Genomic DNA, 13506 nt, shown 5'->3' on the forward strand with positions numbered 1-13506 from the left:
ATCAAAGGTATCCAAAACTAGTGACCTGGCTTTTTCTTCTTCCTTTTTTTTTTTTTTTTTATTCCAACTTTTGATTTTGTAACCTTATCCAGGAATGGAATAACATACATGGCTTGTCCACTTGTTAGAGTTAAATTTATTTAGCTTGGCTAGGAAGCTGAATTTCCCAGGCTCACACTGACCAGGTCAGGAATCTAAAAGTCTCTATATAGGTACCTGAAATATATGGCAACTGCATATTAATGCTAATTTAAAAAAAATCACACCTTTTATTAATTCTCATTTTATTTGCAACTAGAAAATCAAAAGGTAACCATGAAGAGATGCTTTAGGAATAGTCAACTAAATCTAATATAGGATGATATGTATTTAAATATTAAAACGACATATTTGTGCTTCAGTATTATTGACTCACATTATATTCAGGAAGATCTTAAGATTGCCAAAGTACATCTTCTGGTGATGTGGCTTATCTGGTACACAAAGGCATGTGACTGCAATACAGTGAGTTCTTTTTGTAAAATATATTTAAAAGTTAAAATGGCATATACATAAAATCTTAATGAGAAGTATCGTCATTAGTACACTGGTTAAGAAATTCATTCACCATTTACCACGGAGAGTCATTCTGAGTATTAGGTGAAAGAAATTTTTGATAATACCAACAGCAACAGCACTAATAATAGCTTCAATTCCGCTAACATTTATTGAGCAATAACGCACCTGCATGAGTGCCTATTTTAGTACTGAGAATACACCAGAGACCAAAACAGAATCCCTACTATCACGGAGCTTGCATTTTAGACAGAACTACACAAATAAATATTGGCATTCCCAGAGTGACAAGGACTTAGGAGAAGGAAAAAAAAACAGATTAAGAAGAAAGAACACCAGCCTATAGGATGGGGTAGAACAGGAATGGATTGGTATTTCTGCTTAGTTCTTGCCGTGTTGTGCCATGTGTTCTGTTCACTGCTACACCGTGCTGCCAGTGAGAAGTCACGGTCTAAGCAGAAAAGCAAGGGAAACTCCACCTACTTCAGCCAACTAGAAAACAAGGTAACACAGTAATAAGTGTAAAAAGGTGTGGTATGACTTGGCATAGATTTGAGCTTAAAGAAGGGAAAATTGTAGACCACACTGCATATCAAAATCATATTTTTTACATTTATTTATGTATCTTGAGACAGCGTGTGTGCAAGTGAGGAAGGGGAGAGAGTGAGAGAGAGAGAGAGAGAGAGACAGCATCCCAAGCAGGGTCCATGCTCCATTTTGAGCCAGACATGGGGCTCAATCCCATGACTGTGAGATCATGACCTGAGCTGAAATCAAGAGTCGTACATTTAACTTACTGAGCCATCCAGGCACCCCCAAAATCAAATTCTTAACATTGTATTTGATTGTTTGATTATAAAGAAAAGAACTAATATATGATGTCACAAAGGTTATCTGAAAAAGTTAAAGCTGTTAGGGATGCCCGGGTGGCTCAGTTGGTTAAGCGTCAGCCTCTTTGATTTTGGCTCACGTCATGATCTCACCATTCACAAGACGGAACCCTGAGTTGGGCTACACACAGGGTGGAGCCTGCTTGAGTTTCTCTCTCTCTCTGCCCTGGCCTCACCCATGCACACACGCTCACTCTCTCTCTCTCTCAAAATAAATAAACATTTTTTAAAAATTATTTAAAAAATGAAAACCATGCACTTTTATTTGGTATTTAATCACTTAAGAACATTTATTGCATTTTATAAAGTTGGTAAAAATGCTGTACCAATACTTGAAAAAGATAGTTCAGTAACCTATAGATTAATTTCATATATGAATATACGTCCAAAACTTCTCAATAAAATATTAGCAAATTGAATTAAGGAATATATTAAAAGAATGGCATGCCAGGACAAATTTGGCTTGACTCCAAAAATGTCAGAAAGGTTCAAAATCAGGACATCTATCAATATACTTCTTAATCAACTAATCAAAGAAAAAAGATCATATATTTTTATCAATAGATACAGAAAAAGGATTTGTAAAGTTCAGCAGCCTTTTCTAGCAAAACTTCAATGTAAAATCAGATTATGATAAAGTTGACTTATAAGACTTCTGGTGATTAAGACACAATTCTTTTCACTTTATAAGAGCAAAAGATTTATAAGATCGCTGCACTCACTAAGTCTTAAGTATGATACAGGACTAATAAAAAAAGATAAGTTGTGGGGCACGTGGGTGGCTCAGTCAATTAAGCATCCAACTCTTGATCTCAGCTTAGGTCTTGATCTCAGAGTCGCGAATTCAAGTCCTGTGTTGGGCTCCATGCTGGGCATGAAGCCTACTCAAAAAAATAAATAAATAAAAGAATAACTAAGTTGTGTAATGATGTGATGTCATGAACAAACTTCCCTGAATGCGATGACGTGCGTGCAGCCCCACCTTCCACAGCTAAAGCAGAATAAAAGACAACAGTCCTGCAGTTCTCAGTCTTCATGTAGTAGAGTCCTTGCTGGGCTCAGACCACTGAAGGACCAGCTGTGTTGTGCGTGTCACAAGAAGCAATAGTGCCCTCCAGATTGTGTCTGCTCACTGTGTTACTTGGGTGTGTACTCTTAATGTTGCTCATTTACAAACAAATCTGATAAGAACCCAAAGTGAAGAGAGTTGAGACTTCATCACCATTATCACCTAATTGTGAAGTATTCCAGTCTTTGATGTCTGCTTAAATCAAACCATAAAATGTGTCTCTATATAACATCTTATGGAAGAAAACAAAATAATAATGATGACTACTATTTATTGAGTTCATATTAAGTTCCAGGAATTGCTCTCATTTAGTCCTTAACCCACCCTCTCAGATAGACACTATTATTATCCCCATTTCACAGGAAGGAAAACTGAGAATTGAGAGATGAAGTAACCTGCTTAAGATTACATACAGAGAAGAGCCGCCTTACCCACCATGGTGGTTCCAAGAGCACATGTTGTTCTCAACTTGTCACTACAGCAAATGGAGAACGTGCTGTCTTCCTAAATGGAAGGAGTTAATTCCACAACATGTCAGTCCTTCTAGGATTGCCATGTACACCTAACATCATTCAAAATCAGAATGCCAATAATGTTTTATTTCAAATTGGATAAAATGATCTTTAATTATATAAAGAAGACTAAATAGTTGAAATATTCTAGAAAGTTATGGAAGAAAAGTATACTGAGGTGACATCTTCTTCAGTATTTACTCTTATTATAAAGCTACTAAATGACAATAGTATGGTGTTGGCATAACAATAGACAAATGGTCATTGGAGCAGACTAGACTTTAGACACAGATACAAGTATACATGGGAACTTGAGTTATTGTAGAAGAAATATTTTATTTCACTGGGAAATAATGGTTTGCTTCAAAAATGATACCGGCTGACAGTCTATGTGTCAGAAAAAAAAAGATCTTTCCATTATATCATAAGTAAATTAAAATTAAATTTAAAATTTAACATTAAAAATAGAAATCTTAAAAAATAAGAAGAATTCCATATAATTTAAAGATTAGGGGGCTCTTTCTAAAGAAAAAAAAGAAAGAAAGAAACTCAGAAGTCTTAAAAGAAAATACAGTTATATTTAACTAGAAAATAATTTGATTCTTTCTTACAAGCCATAAGACTCCCCCTCACCAAAAAAAAAAAAAAAAAAAAAGTGGGTCCCTCAGTGGCTCAGTCAGTTAAGTGACCAACTCTTGATTTCAGCTCAGGTCGTGACCTCACGAATTGTGAAATCAAGTCCTGCATCAGGCTCTGCACTGGCAGCACAGAACCTGCTTGAGACTCTCTTTTTCCCTCTCTCTGTCTCTGCCCCTCCTCCCCCCACCACACTCTCTCTCTCTCTCAAAATAAATAAACATTAAAAAAAAAAAGTTAAACTCCAAGAGGTAGATTGGGAAAAATCTGTAACACACATTATAGAATAATAGATTATTTCCCCATAACATAGAAGGAACTTATTATTTATTTATTTATTTATTTTTTAATTTATTGTCAATTTAGCTAACATACAGTGTATTCTTGGCTTCAGGAGTAGATTCCTGTGTCATCACTTATGTACAATACCCAGTGCTCATCCCAACAAGTGCCCTCCTCAATGCCCATCGCCTACCTCTCCACCCCCACAACCCCCCACCCCATCAACCCTCAGTTTGTTCTCTGTATTTAAGAGTCTCTTATGGTTTGCCTCCCTCTCTGTTCGTAACTTATTTCCTTCCCTTCCCCCATGGTCTTCTGTTAAGTTTCTCAAATTCCACATATGAGTGAAAACATATGATATCTGTCTTTCTCTGACTTATTTCTCTTAGTTTAATACCCTCCATTTCCATCCATGTTGTTGCAAATGGCAAGATTTCAATATTTTTCATTGCCGAGTAGTATTCCATTGTGTGTATATGTATGTACATATATATATACACCACATCTTCTTTATTCATTCATCAGTTGATGGACATTTAGGCTCTTTCCATAATTTGACTATTGTTGCTAGCACTGCTATAAACATTGCAGTCCATGTGCCCCTATGAATCACACTCCTGTTACATTTGTATAAATTCCAAAAGTAGTGCTACTGCTGGGTTGTAGGGTAGTTCTATTTTTAATTTTTTTGAGAAACCTCCACCCTGTTTTACAGAGCGGCTGCATCAGTTTGCATTCCCACCAACAGTGCAAGAGAGTTCCCCTTTTTCCACAACCTCACCAGCATATGTTGTTTCCCAAGGTGTTACTTTTAGCCATTCTGACTGGCATGAGATGGTATCTCAACGTGGTTTTGATTTATATTTCCCTGATAATGAGTGATGTTGAGCCTCTTTTCATTTATCTGTTTGCCATCTGGATGTCTCCTTTGGAAAAGTGTCTATTCAGGGCCACCTGGGTAGCTCAGTCAGTTAAGCATCTGACCTCTGCTCAGGTCATGGTCTCATGGTTCGTGGGTTCAAGCCCCGCATAGGGCTCTGTGCTGACAGCTCAGAGCCTGGAGCCTGTTTCGGATTCTGAGTCTCCCTCTCTCTCTGCCCCTCTCTTGCTCGCACTCTCTCTCTCTCTCTCTCAAAAATAATTAAACATTAAAAAAAATTAAAAAAAAAAGGAAAAGTGTCTATTCATGTCTCCTAGAAGGAACTTCTAATAATTTACTTTTTTAATAATTTATGATTAAAAGACAATTCAATAGAAAATAACGTATAAAATATGGATAATTTAAAGAGGAAGGAAGATATGTAAAGTGTCAATAATATTTGGAAATATTTATAGCTCACAAAAAAGCAAAGAGAATGCAAACTAATTGGAGAAATAATTAAGTAATAATTAAGAACTAAGTAAAATAATAAGTAATACATAAGCACAAACTAAAAAGAGTGGTAGTTTTAATAGTTTATGAGGATACAGATCATGGACACTTTCTTTCATTTTCTGTAATAAAGTGAATTACCTCAACCTTTCAGAAAGTAATCCATCAATAATCATTAAAATTAAACATAACACACCTTTGGCATAGCAATTCTTGCTAATCTATCCAATAAAAAATAAATACAATGATATGTATATATACATTTTAAAGTATTGTTTTTAGCAGTAGAGAAATGTCAATAGGATAAAAAGTGAATAATTTGTTTTCAATCATGAAAGGAGTATTATGTAATGGCAAAAAACAAAAAACAAAAACGAATATGCCTGTAGTCTATTGTTAAGTGTAAAAATTAAGTTACAGGTTAGTAGGAATAGAATAAACTTTTTTTTGGTAAAAAAAATTAAAGAGAGACAGCTTACATATATGTGGGTATATTTGCTTTGCTTATCTGAGCATACCAGAAAGAATGAAACACTATATCCCAAGATAGTACCTGTTCAATTTAGGAGGGTAGCCTGCCATGGAGAGGTCATGGGACGAGGCAGAGGTAAAGGGCCACACCCCACTTTTCATATGTACATTAACACTAGGTTTTCATTTAAGATATTAGATTTGTATCTTGCCATGAGAGAAAGTGTACAAATTTATGTAAGTTTAAAAGAAAGGGATGATATTCTGAAAGAGAAATTTAAGTTTATTTCAACAAATACTTATTATACACCTTGTTCTGTAAGAGAAGCTTTGCCGGGGAGTCTGTTGTCAAGAGGAGTTGCTATATGGAGTCAAATGGTCCACACCCTTGGTCCTTGTATACTCACACGTTGTATGAACTAGTGCTAGAATTATGCAATCGTATATAGACATGAAGGCAAAGATGGTCTCTTCACATTAGACATGAAGGAAACTGAGGCTCAGACATGTTAAGTATTTTGCTCAAAGTCTCACAGCTTCAGTTGAATAGTCTGGATCACCAATCAGGGACATTGATTCTGAACCCATTCTCAACCCACTGTGTCAATCTTCATGAATCTTCATAAAGTTCTTAAATATAGTTTGATGGAGTTAAAAAAGGAAGAAAGTTACAATATTCATTTGTGTTACTTTTTCAGGCCAGAGGCCAATCAACTGACCTGCATTCATAAATTTTTGCTTACAGTAGGGATCTTTGGAGGTGCCTTAATTATTTTTTTTTTATTTTAATTTTAATCTTTTTATTTTATTTTATTTTAGACAGAGAGCAGGGGAGAGGGGCAGAGGGAGAGAGAGAGAATCTCAAGCAGGCTCCACACTGAGGCTCCAATGCAGGGCTCGATCCCACAACCATGAGATCATGACCTGAGCCAAGATCAAGAGTCAGATGCGCAACCACCTGAGCCACCCAGGCACCCTGGAGGTGCCTTGATTCTTTAAGGGAAGCTACTCTTCAGGGATCTGAAAGAGTTGGTTCAAGTCAGTTGCTCCTTAAACACTTAACCAGCTACTCACCTGTTCTTTTTTTCTGAAAAATAATAACTAAACAGAAAAATGGAAATGTAAACAATTATGTACCACTCAACTAAAATAAATAATTATGGTAGTCAGGGAATCTCTGAAATAAACATTATATTTCTAGTAAGAGACTATAATTCTATGTAAAAGATTTCAGTGTAAAATTCTTGTTTTAGAGGGTGCATCTCTTGTTTATTCAGGCCAGGAACATGCTCTTTGATCTGGGTTTTCTGAGATGCAACAATATTTCATAATCCTTCCTATAGACAATGGATACATAAAAAAAAACATGGGAAATTAAGCAGACTGAAACTTTTAGTCTCATACATTTTTTCCTGCACTGTAGTAAATGTGATCTTGAGCATAGGAAAGAATAGAATAGAATATTTAGGTAGCTGGCTACTTAAAAATCTTGAATGCATTTATTTTTAATAAAGGCTCTGGGATATTTTCAGGAAGGTAACCAAGTTAGAAACCATTTCTGTTAGCTTACCAACTATGAGAACAATGGTCTTCTTCACATAAAAGTCCTTCTAAAAATTTCTGTAGAAGCGGATTCATGTCTTCCAACTCACTACTGTCAAAAAGAGGTTTTTTTTCCTAACTCTGTAGTTTTTAAATGAGAAAAATAGGTAATTTTCAGATGTAAACATTTATAGTATAGAAAATAGGGATTTTTTCCCCAAAGATCTTCAAATGACTGTCTTCAGAATCATTACATCAAATCTTTTAATCTCTTCTGGATATCTTATTCAAGTTTTATCTTATGAGTGCTTTTTCTCAGTCTGAATACCAACTTCCAGATCAATTCACTGTTAGCTCAACTGCACAGACAATCTCCTAAGTTTTAATTCTTTCAAGTGCTGCCAAACCTTGACCTGAACTCAGAATGTTCTGGCTCGAGAGGCAAAAAAAAAAAGTGGTATTCCACATATCAGTCAGGTTGAATTTAGCTGTCATAACCCTTCCATTTTTCATTTACGTTACAAGCATCAAGAAGTCCCCTGAGTTTGACCTTGACTCATTTTTTGAATCCACAGAGCACTGCACCTACAAAACAAATAGAATCCTATGTCTCTTCTACAACCTTTGCTCTTTAGGTTTCTTTGATGTTCTCTACATCCAGACAAATCTGCTATGCTCATAAGGTACACATTTAAAACTTCTTTCCACCCGAAAACAGTGTGGGCCACTCCAAGAAGAAGTTTTTCAAATTAGCAATGATTTCAAACCATGTAGTAAAATCTGAGTAGGTATTGGGCCATTGTTAATTTTAAATGAGGACAGCAGTGAGCAAGCAACTAGCCCACTGACATGTGGCGGGAGCCCACTTTGCTGCCACTTACCAGTAAGAATGCCCTCTGGAAATCTCAGGTGATATTCCTTCTGGAGGAAATTGTTTTCTCTTTGATTTAAGAGAGAAAATGTTGGTCAATTCTTCTCTATTCGAATTTTTCTATTACTTCTTTCTGACTTTGATTTTGTATAGAGTTACAAATGTGGATATCATTACATATTACTCTGTGGAAATCTGTCTTTTAAATTTTCAAAATAACTGTATGCTAAGGAAAAGAATATAATACTCCATCTCTGCGTGCATGACATTAAATGGGTATACAATTTAGGCCCTGCCATCCAGAATCATACAGTCTATTTAGGAGATGAAATACGTACTCTAAACTTTAAGGAACATTGCAAGGTAATGATGAGAGATGAACCAGAATAGTATGTAAAAAAGTGATTTTTTAATGGCCTATGTACATTTTATTAGGGCTCTTTTACCTTCAAAGCATGAGTGTGTTACCACTACAGCCTTACAAAATTTAGCCAAAAAAAAAAAAAAGTAAAAGGAATATTAAACAATGTAGTATCCCATCACAAAATGTTTCTTTCTTTCTCATGCTGAGGTCCATGTGTTAGTTAAATAGGATCATCCTTTGCTTGCCATTTTAAAAGCTTATCTCTTGTCTTTGACAATAGAAGTTGCTGTTGCTTTACTTTTTGCATTACGTACACTTGAGATTCAGGAACTCAACTGTGCATCCTCAGAAAATGCAAAGAATGGTCGTCCACCCCCACAGTCCAAAAAGGGAAAAGAAGAAAGAAAGAAAAAGAGGGTAGTTACATATTTAGAGTACACACTAACAATGCAAAGCAGGGAGTTCTGATATTTCATTTAATTGAGCTGTAAACAAGAAAACTGTCAAATCCTGCCGCTGCCCCATTGATGCATGTGGATGTGTGAATTTTCTCCATGTGTGTGCTCTGTGTCCTTTCGAACACCCACAGTGGAGATGAATCGCCAAGGTGTGTATTAGTCTGACAGTCCTAGAAAGTATCACGACTAAAAGCTAAACCCAGGAAACAGCATTTCATTTGGTTCCTGGTGTACTGCTAATTGATCCCAAACCCTTCATTACTGTCTAGTGCAAAAGGCTAAGTCTAAAGGAGGCATTTAGAAAGTGACTTACGTGAAAACAAGACCGAGCAAAATTCTAGGCCTTGTGAAGTTCACTTGCTCTGTTCCTGTGTTGTCACACTGATTCTAAATTTATCTTTTCTTTCAGGTCACTTGGAAACCCCCACTCATCCAAAATGGAGACATGCTTAGCTATGAGATCCGCATGCCCGACCCTCACATCACAATAACCAATGTTACTTCCTCAGTGTTAAGTCAAGTAATTACTCATCTGATTCCCTTCACTAATTATTCTGTCACCATTGTGGCTTGTTCAGGAGGTAACGGGTACCTAGGAGGGTGCACAGAGAGTTTACCTACCCATGTGACCACCCACCCCACCCTACCTCAGGGCATTAACCCGTTGTTGGCGATTCCACTAAGTGAATCATATGTTGGGATTTCATGGCAGCCACCATCCAGACCAAACGGACCCGATTTGAGGTAAGAGAAAGTGACTGTGCTTTTGGATTCTATTACGTTCTTGTCTCAAGGAGGGAAGGAAAGAGACTTTTACTCATGTACGAATGCAGAACTAATTCCTGATTGGATGTCCCCACTCATAACTTGAATACAATTTCATATTGCATATCTTGACTTATATAGAGCCATAGAAGTTCATCAAGATCAAAATATAATTTTGTGAAGCTCTAAAACCCCTTGAAACAACAATCACTGTTGTCTAACAATCTTTGATGTGATCCTTCTCTTGATTTTCAGAATAGATTTTAATTATATGTTAGGCAAATTTGTTGCCATGTTCTAAATAATACATTTACACAAATATGCCTCAAAATTCCAAAGCTAGCACGGTAGTTCCTTGGCATGGTATTATTATCTGGAAACTTATAAAGAATGTGGTCAGGGACATAGATAAGATGAAAGGGAAGTGTGTGATTCTGAAATAGCTTTTTAACAGCCTACACTTGACACTTAGCCAAGAGCAGCAAGTTGATAATATTATCATTATTTATAAAGCCCTGATGGGTTGAAGTCTTAGGAAGTCATTACCTTTACAAACATTTTGTATTTCTACTTTGTGTGAAACTGGCGATAAAGTTTTGGCAAATCTGAAATAGAAGAAATCTAAAATGTTATCATTCTTACTGATAATAGTAAAATGTGAATGTAGCTGATTGTTTCAAAATAATTGAATATGTGAATCTTGAGCTAGAAGGCAATGACTATCTGGAAAAAACTTCGTGATTGTAAATTAAGATGTTTTCTTTGCGTTTACACGCACACCCCAGACACTCATACCATGAAACAACCTGAATTTTGGTAATAACATTAGTTGAGATAATCCTGATGTTTCTGCTTGTCTTTTGCTTTAGATATGAGCTTCTCAGATGTAAAATCCAGCAACCACTTGCATCAAATCCCCCAGAAGATTTAAATCTGTGGCACAATATTTATTCAGGAACTCAGTGGTTTTATGAAGATAAGGGTCTTAGCAGGTGAGATTACAAAAACTATAAAAACAAATGCTGGCATTTAGTCTTGGGCACGTTGAATAGTTCAAAGTATCTTAGTGTCTTCATTGTGTGAGCATGTTATCAGTTGTGCAATAAAACATGTTCGGTTATTATCTGTGGCATTAATCATCGAACTGCAACGGTCAGCATGTTTAATGTTTGCCATCTTAACTGTATGCTTAAAATAAGCCTTTTGAAGTCGAACTTGTACATGTTGGAGCCTTAACCTATTGCCTTTATCACAGCTCCAGCAAGACATGAAAACTTAATTGAAGAATTTGGAAATAGCAAGCATATTCGAAACGGGGGGAATGACTGGGCACTTACAACATGTTTACTATAACTTCTGGAAAATAATTGTTATAATCAATTCAGTCCACACAAAAATTATTTACTTAGCACACCTGGGACATGGAAGAATTCAACCGAGGGTTCAAAGGAACCAGGAAACAGGCAAATAGGCAATGTCAGCAGAGAGCAGTGCGTGGGAGGAACCGCAGATCTGGGTCTGTGTCACCCTGAGCTGGAGAGCCAGGTTTGTGACCTTATGCAAGTCACCTACTTTCTCTGGGCTTAACTTTTGTTGTCTATAAAATGAGATTGGATGGGATTAAATGACTTCTCAGCTTTGCTGAGTCCAAGCAATGCAATCAGATTGCAAAAGAAAAACAAAAGCAAAACAACAACAAAAAACCCCGCGAATATGATTTTATGAACACTTTTCAGACACATTTTTTAATAACTTTTCTATCAGCTTAATCATTTTCCTGGATGCCCCACTGACTAGCTCTACCCTGCACTCTGTTTACAGCTCTGGCCTTGCCTCCCCCGCCCCCCTTCCCCACCTGGGCTCCCTTCCAGCCTCATGAACATCACTTCCAGTGCCTCTGACATGGACCACTTGCTAACTCACCTTCCCACCCATTGCCGTCCTCTCCCTTTTGTCTGACTAGATTACCCTTCACATCCTGGTCTGAAAGTGGGCTTCCCTGCTCACTCTTGCTGGTCTGACTCAGCTGCCCCTTTCATGTATCCTTCAAACGCCCTCACATATCACTATTGTCACTGTAATGTACTGGCCTGGCTGCTTGGCTGGACACCCCACTGTATCGTCAGATCCACCGTGAGGCAGGGTTTTCTCTTGGTGACCCCCGTACCCTCAGTCCCTAGCATCCTGCCTGGCACGTGGTGGGCCCTCGGATGGTTGTTAAATGAAAGAAGACAGTAACTCAGTAAACCGTGAGTTATTTCATTTCTCTGTGCCTTAGGAATATTAATTGTAGTGTTATTATCTTTGGGGAATGGATAAAACCAAGGAAAATCCCCTGTCCATCTTAAAGGATTGTGGTGGGGAAAACCTTACAGATATTCTAAGGTTCTTGGGGGGAAGCAACATGTAAATCTGATGAAGCAATAGAGTGAACCCCAGGAAGTTGCCATTTTTGTAAGTCCAACCTCAATCATCATGGTCACTAGACTATTCTCTACTATTTTGGGTTCATTATTCACTTAACCCCACATCGTTCTGTAATTATTTCTTCTTGTTTACTATATGCTGAAAGGCACAGGGATGAGAAACAAAAGTGAATTCAGCATAACTCTTGCCCTCAAAGATCTCACACTCTAGTGGAGGAAAACACATCACACACATGGCTGTACACGTATTAATTGCTTTCATCTCAGTTAACTGCATAGTCACCAACACTGCCTAGGGAAATCATATAGAAAAGTAGCTTTCTATGACCTGTGAACTCTAAGTGCCTTAAATATAGCATTTTCCAATATAAATAGGACTTGACTATTTAACATTATAGTCAGATGTTTAGCCATGAGATGTTCGTCTGAAAAAGAGAATAAATCTCAGAAAGTTAATGTTTCTTTATAGAAGAAATGAAAACTTATTAAAGAATTGGACCAGAGTCAAACATTTATTATTGAATTTTTAGTGATGCCTTTAAGAATTTTTAATGAGAGGTCCAAATCTAAGATTTAAGAAAAGAAATATAGTTAAATCTCCACAAATTAAAGTGAAACATAAGGTGACATAACCACTTTGTTGACAGCTGCTTCTAGAAGGGAAGTATACATCTAACCAATGTGCTGAGGAGGTATTTTGACTAGCCTCATAATGCTAAATGTCAAGGGTTTTTTGTTCTGTTTTTTTGTTTTGTTTTGTTTTCTGCTAGGACTAGCAAAAAAAAATTCTTTTTTATTCAAATAATTGATATGACCCATGTAAGCGGCGTGTGATAAGAAACAATATGCATTTCTTTTTAATATTAAAAATAAATGGAGTGTGTCTTCATATTACGAGAATTTTTTTTTAGTCTTATATCCTTTATAAGTCCAAACAAAGCTAGAGGCCCCTTTAGCCCATGGAGGGTTCTCTCAAAACTCTGAGAGAAAACTGGAAATTAGTCCACTGGTGGGCACTATGGGATGTGACTGTTTTTCTGTTAAGAAGTGATCTTTTTTGGTAGATGCCGCCATTACCCACCTTGACTGCTGGCAGTCAGGGTTCAACACCCCTGCTGGTAAACTAGCAGCCTCTCAGATCGCAGAGGAGAGGACCTGAGCCCTCAGCTCACTTTGTTACACACCTGTCTAGCAGCTCTTCAATGACCCTACCCTTTGGCTTTGATTCGTCTTGCTGACTAGTTTGGCTAGCTGTTTTTAGGGTGGGGGGCGTAATTGAATTCTAATGCCTTT

At 36.9% G+C, this 13506-nt stretch overlaps 1 protein-coding gene across 1 annotated transcript in view; it reads left to right on the forward strand.

Moving 5' to 3' along the window:
* The window catches only part of USH2A (usherin), a 725654-nt gene that overhangs the window by 482507 nt on the left and 229641 nt on the right, over positions 1–13506 (forward strand). Inside the window, exons 41-42 of the mRNA XM_015077386.3 lie at positions 9432–9766; positions 10657–10779. Of these exons, the coding sequence (XP_014932872.3) occupies positions 9432–9766; positions 10657–10779 (458 nt within the window). The remainder of the gene's footprint in view (positions 1–9431; positions 9767–10656; positions 10780–13506) is intronic.

The sequence above is a fragment of the Acinonyx jubatus genome, chromosome E4 (assembly GCF_027475565.1).
Source record: "Acinonyx jubatus isolate Ajub_Pintada_27869175 chromosome E4, VMU_Ajub_asm_v1.0, whole genome shotgun sequence".
In the NCBI taxonomy this organism is placed as follows: domain Eukaryota; kingdom Metazoa; phylum Chordata; class Mammalia; order Carnivora; family Felidae; genus Acinonyx; species Acinonyx jubatus.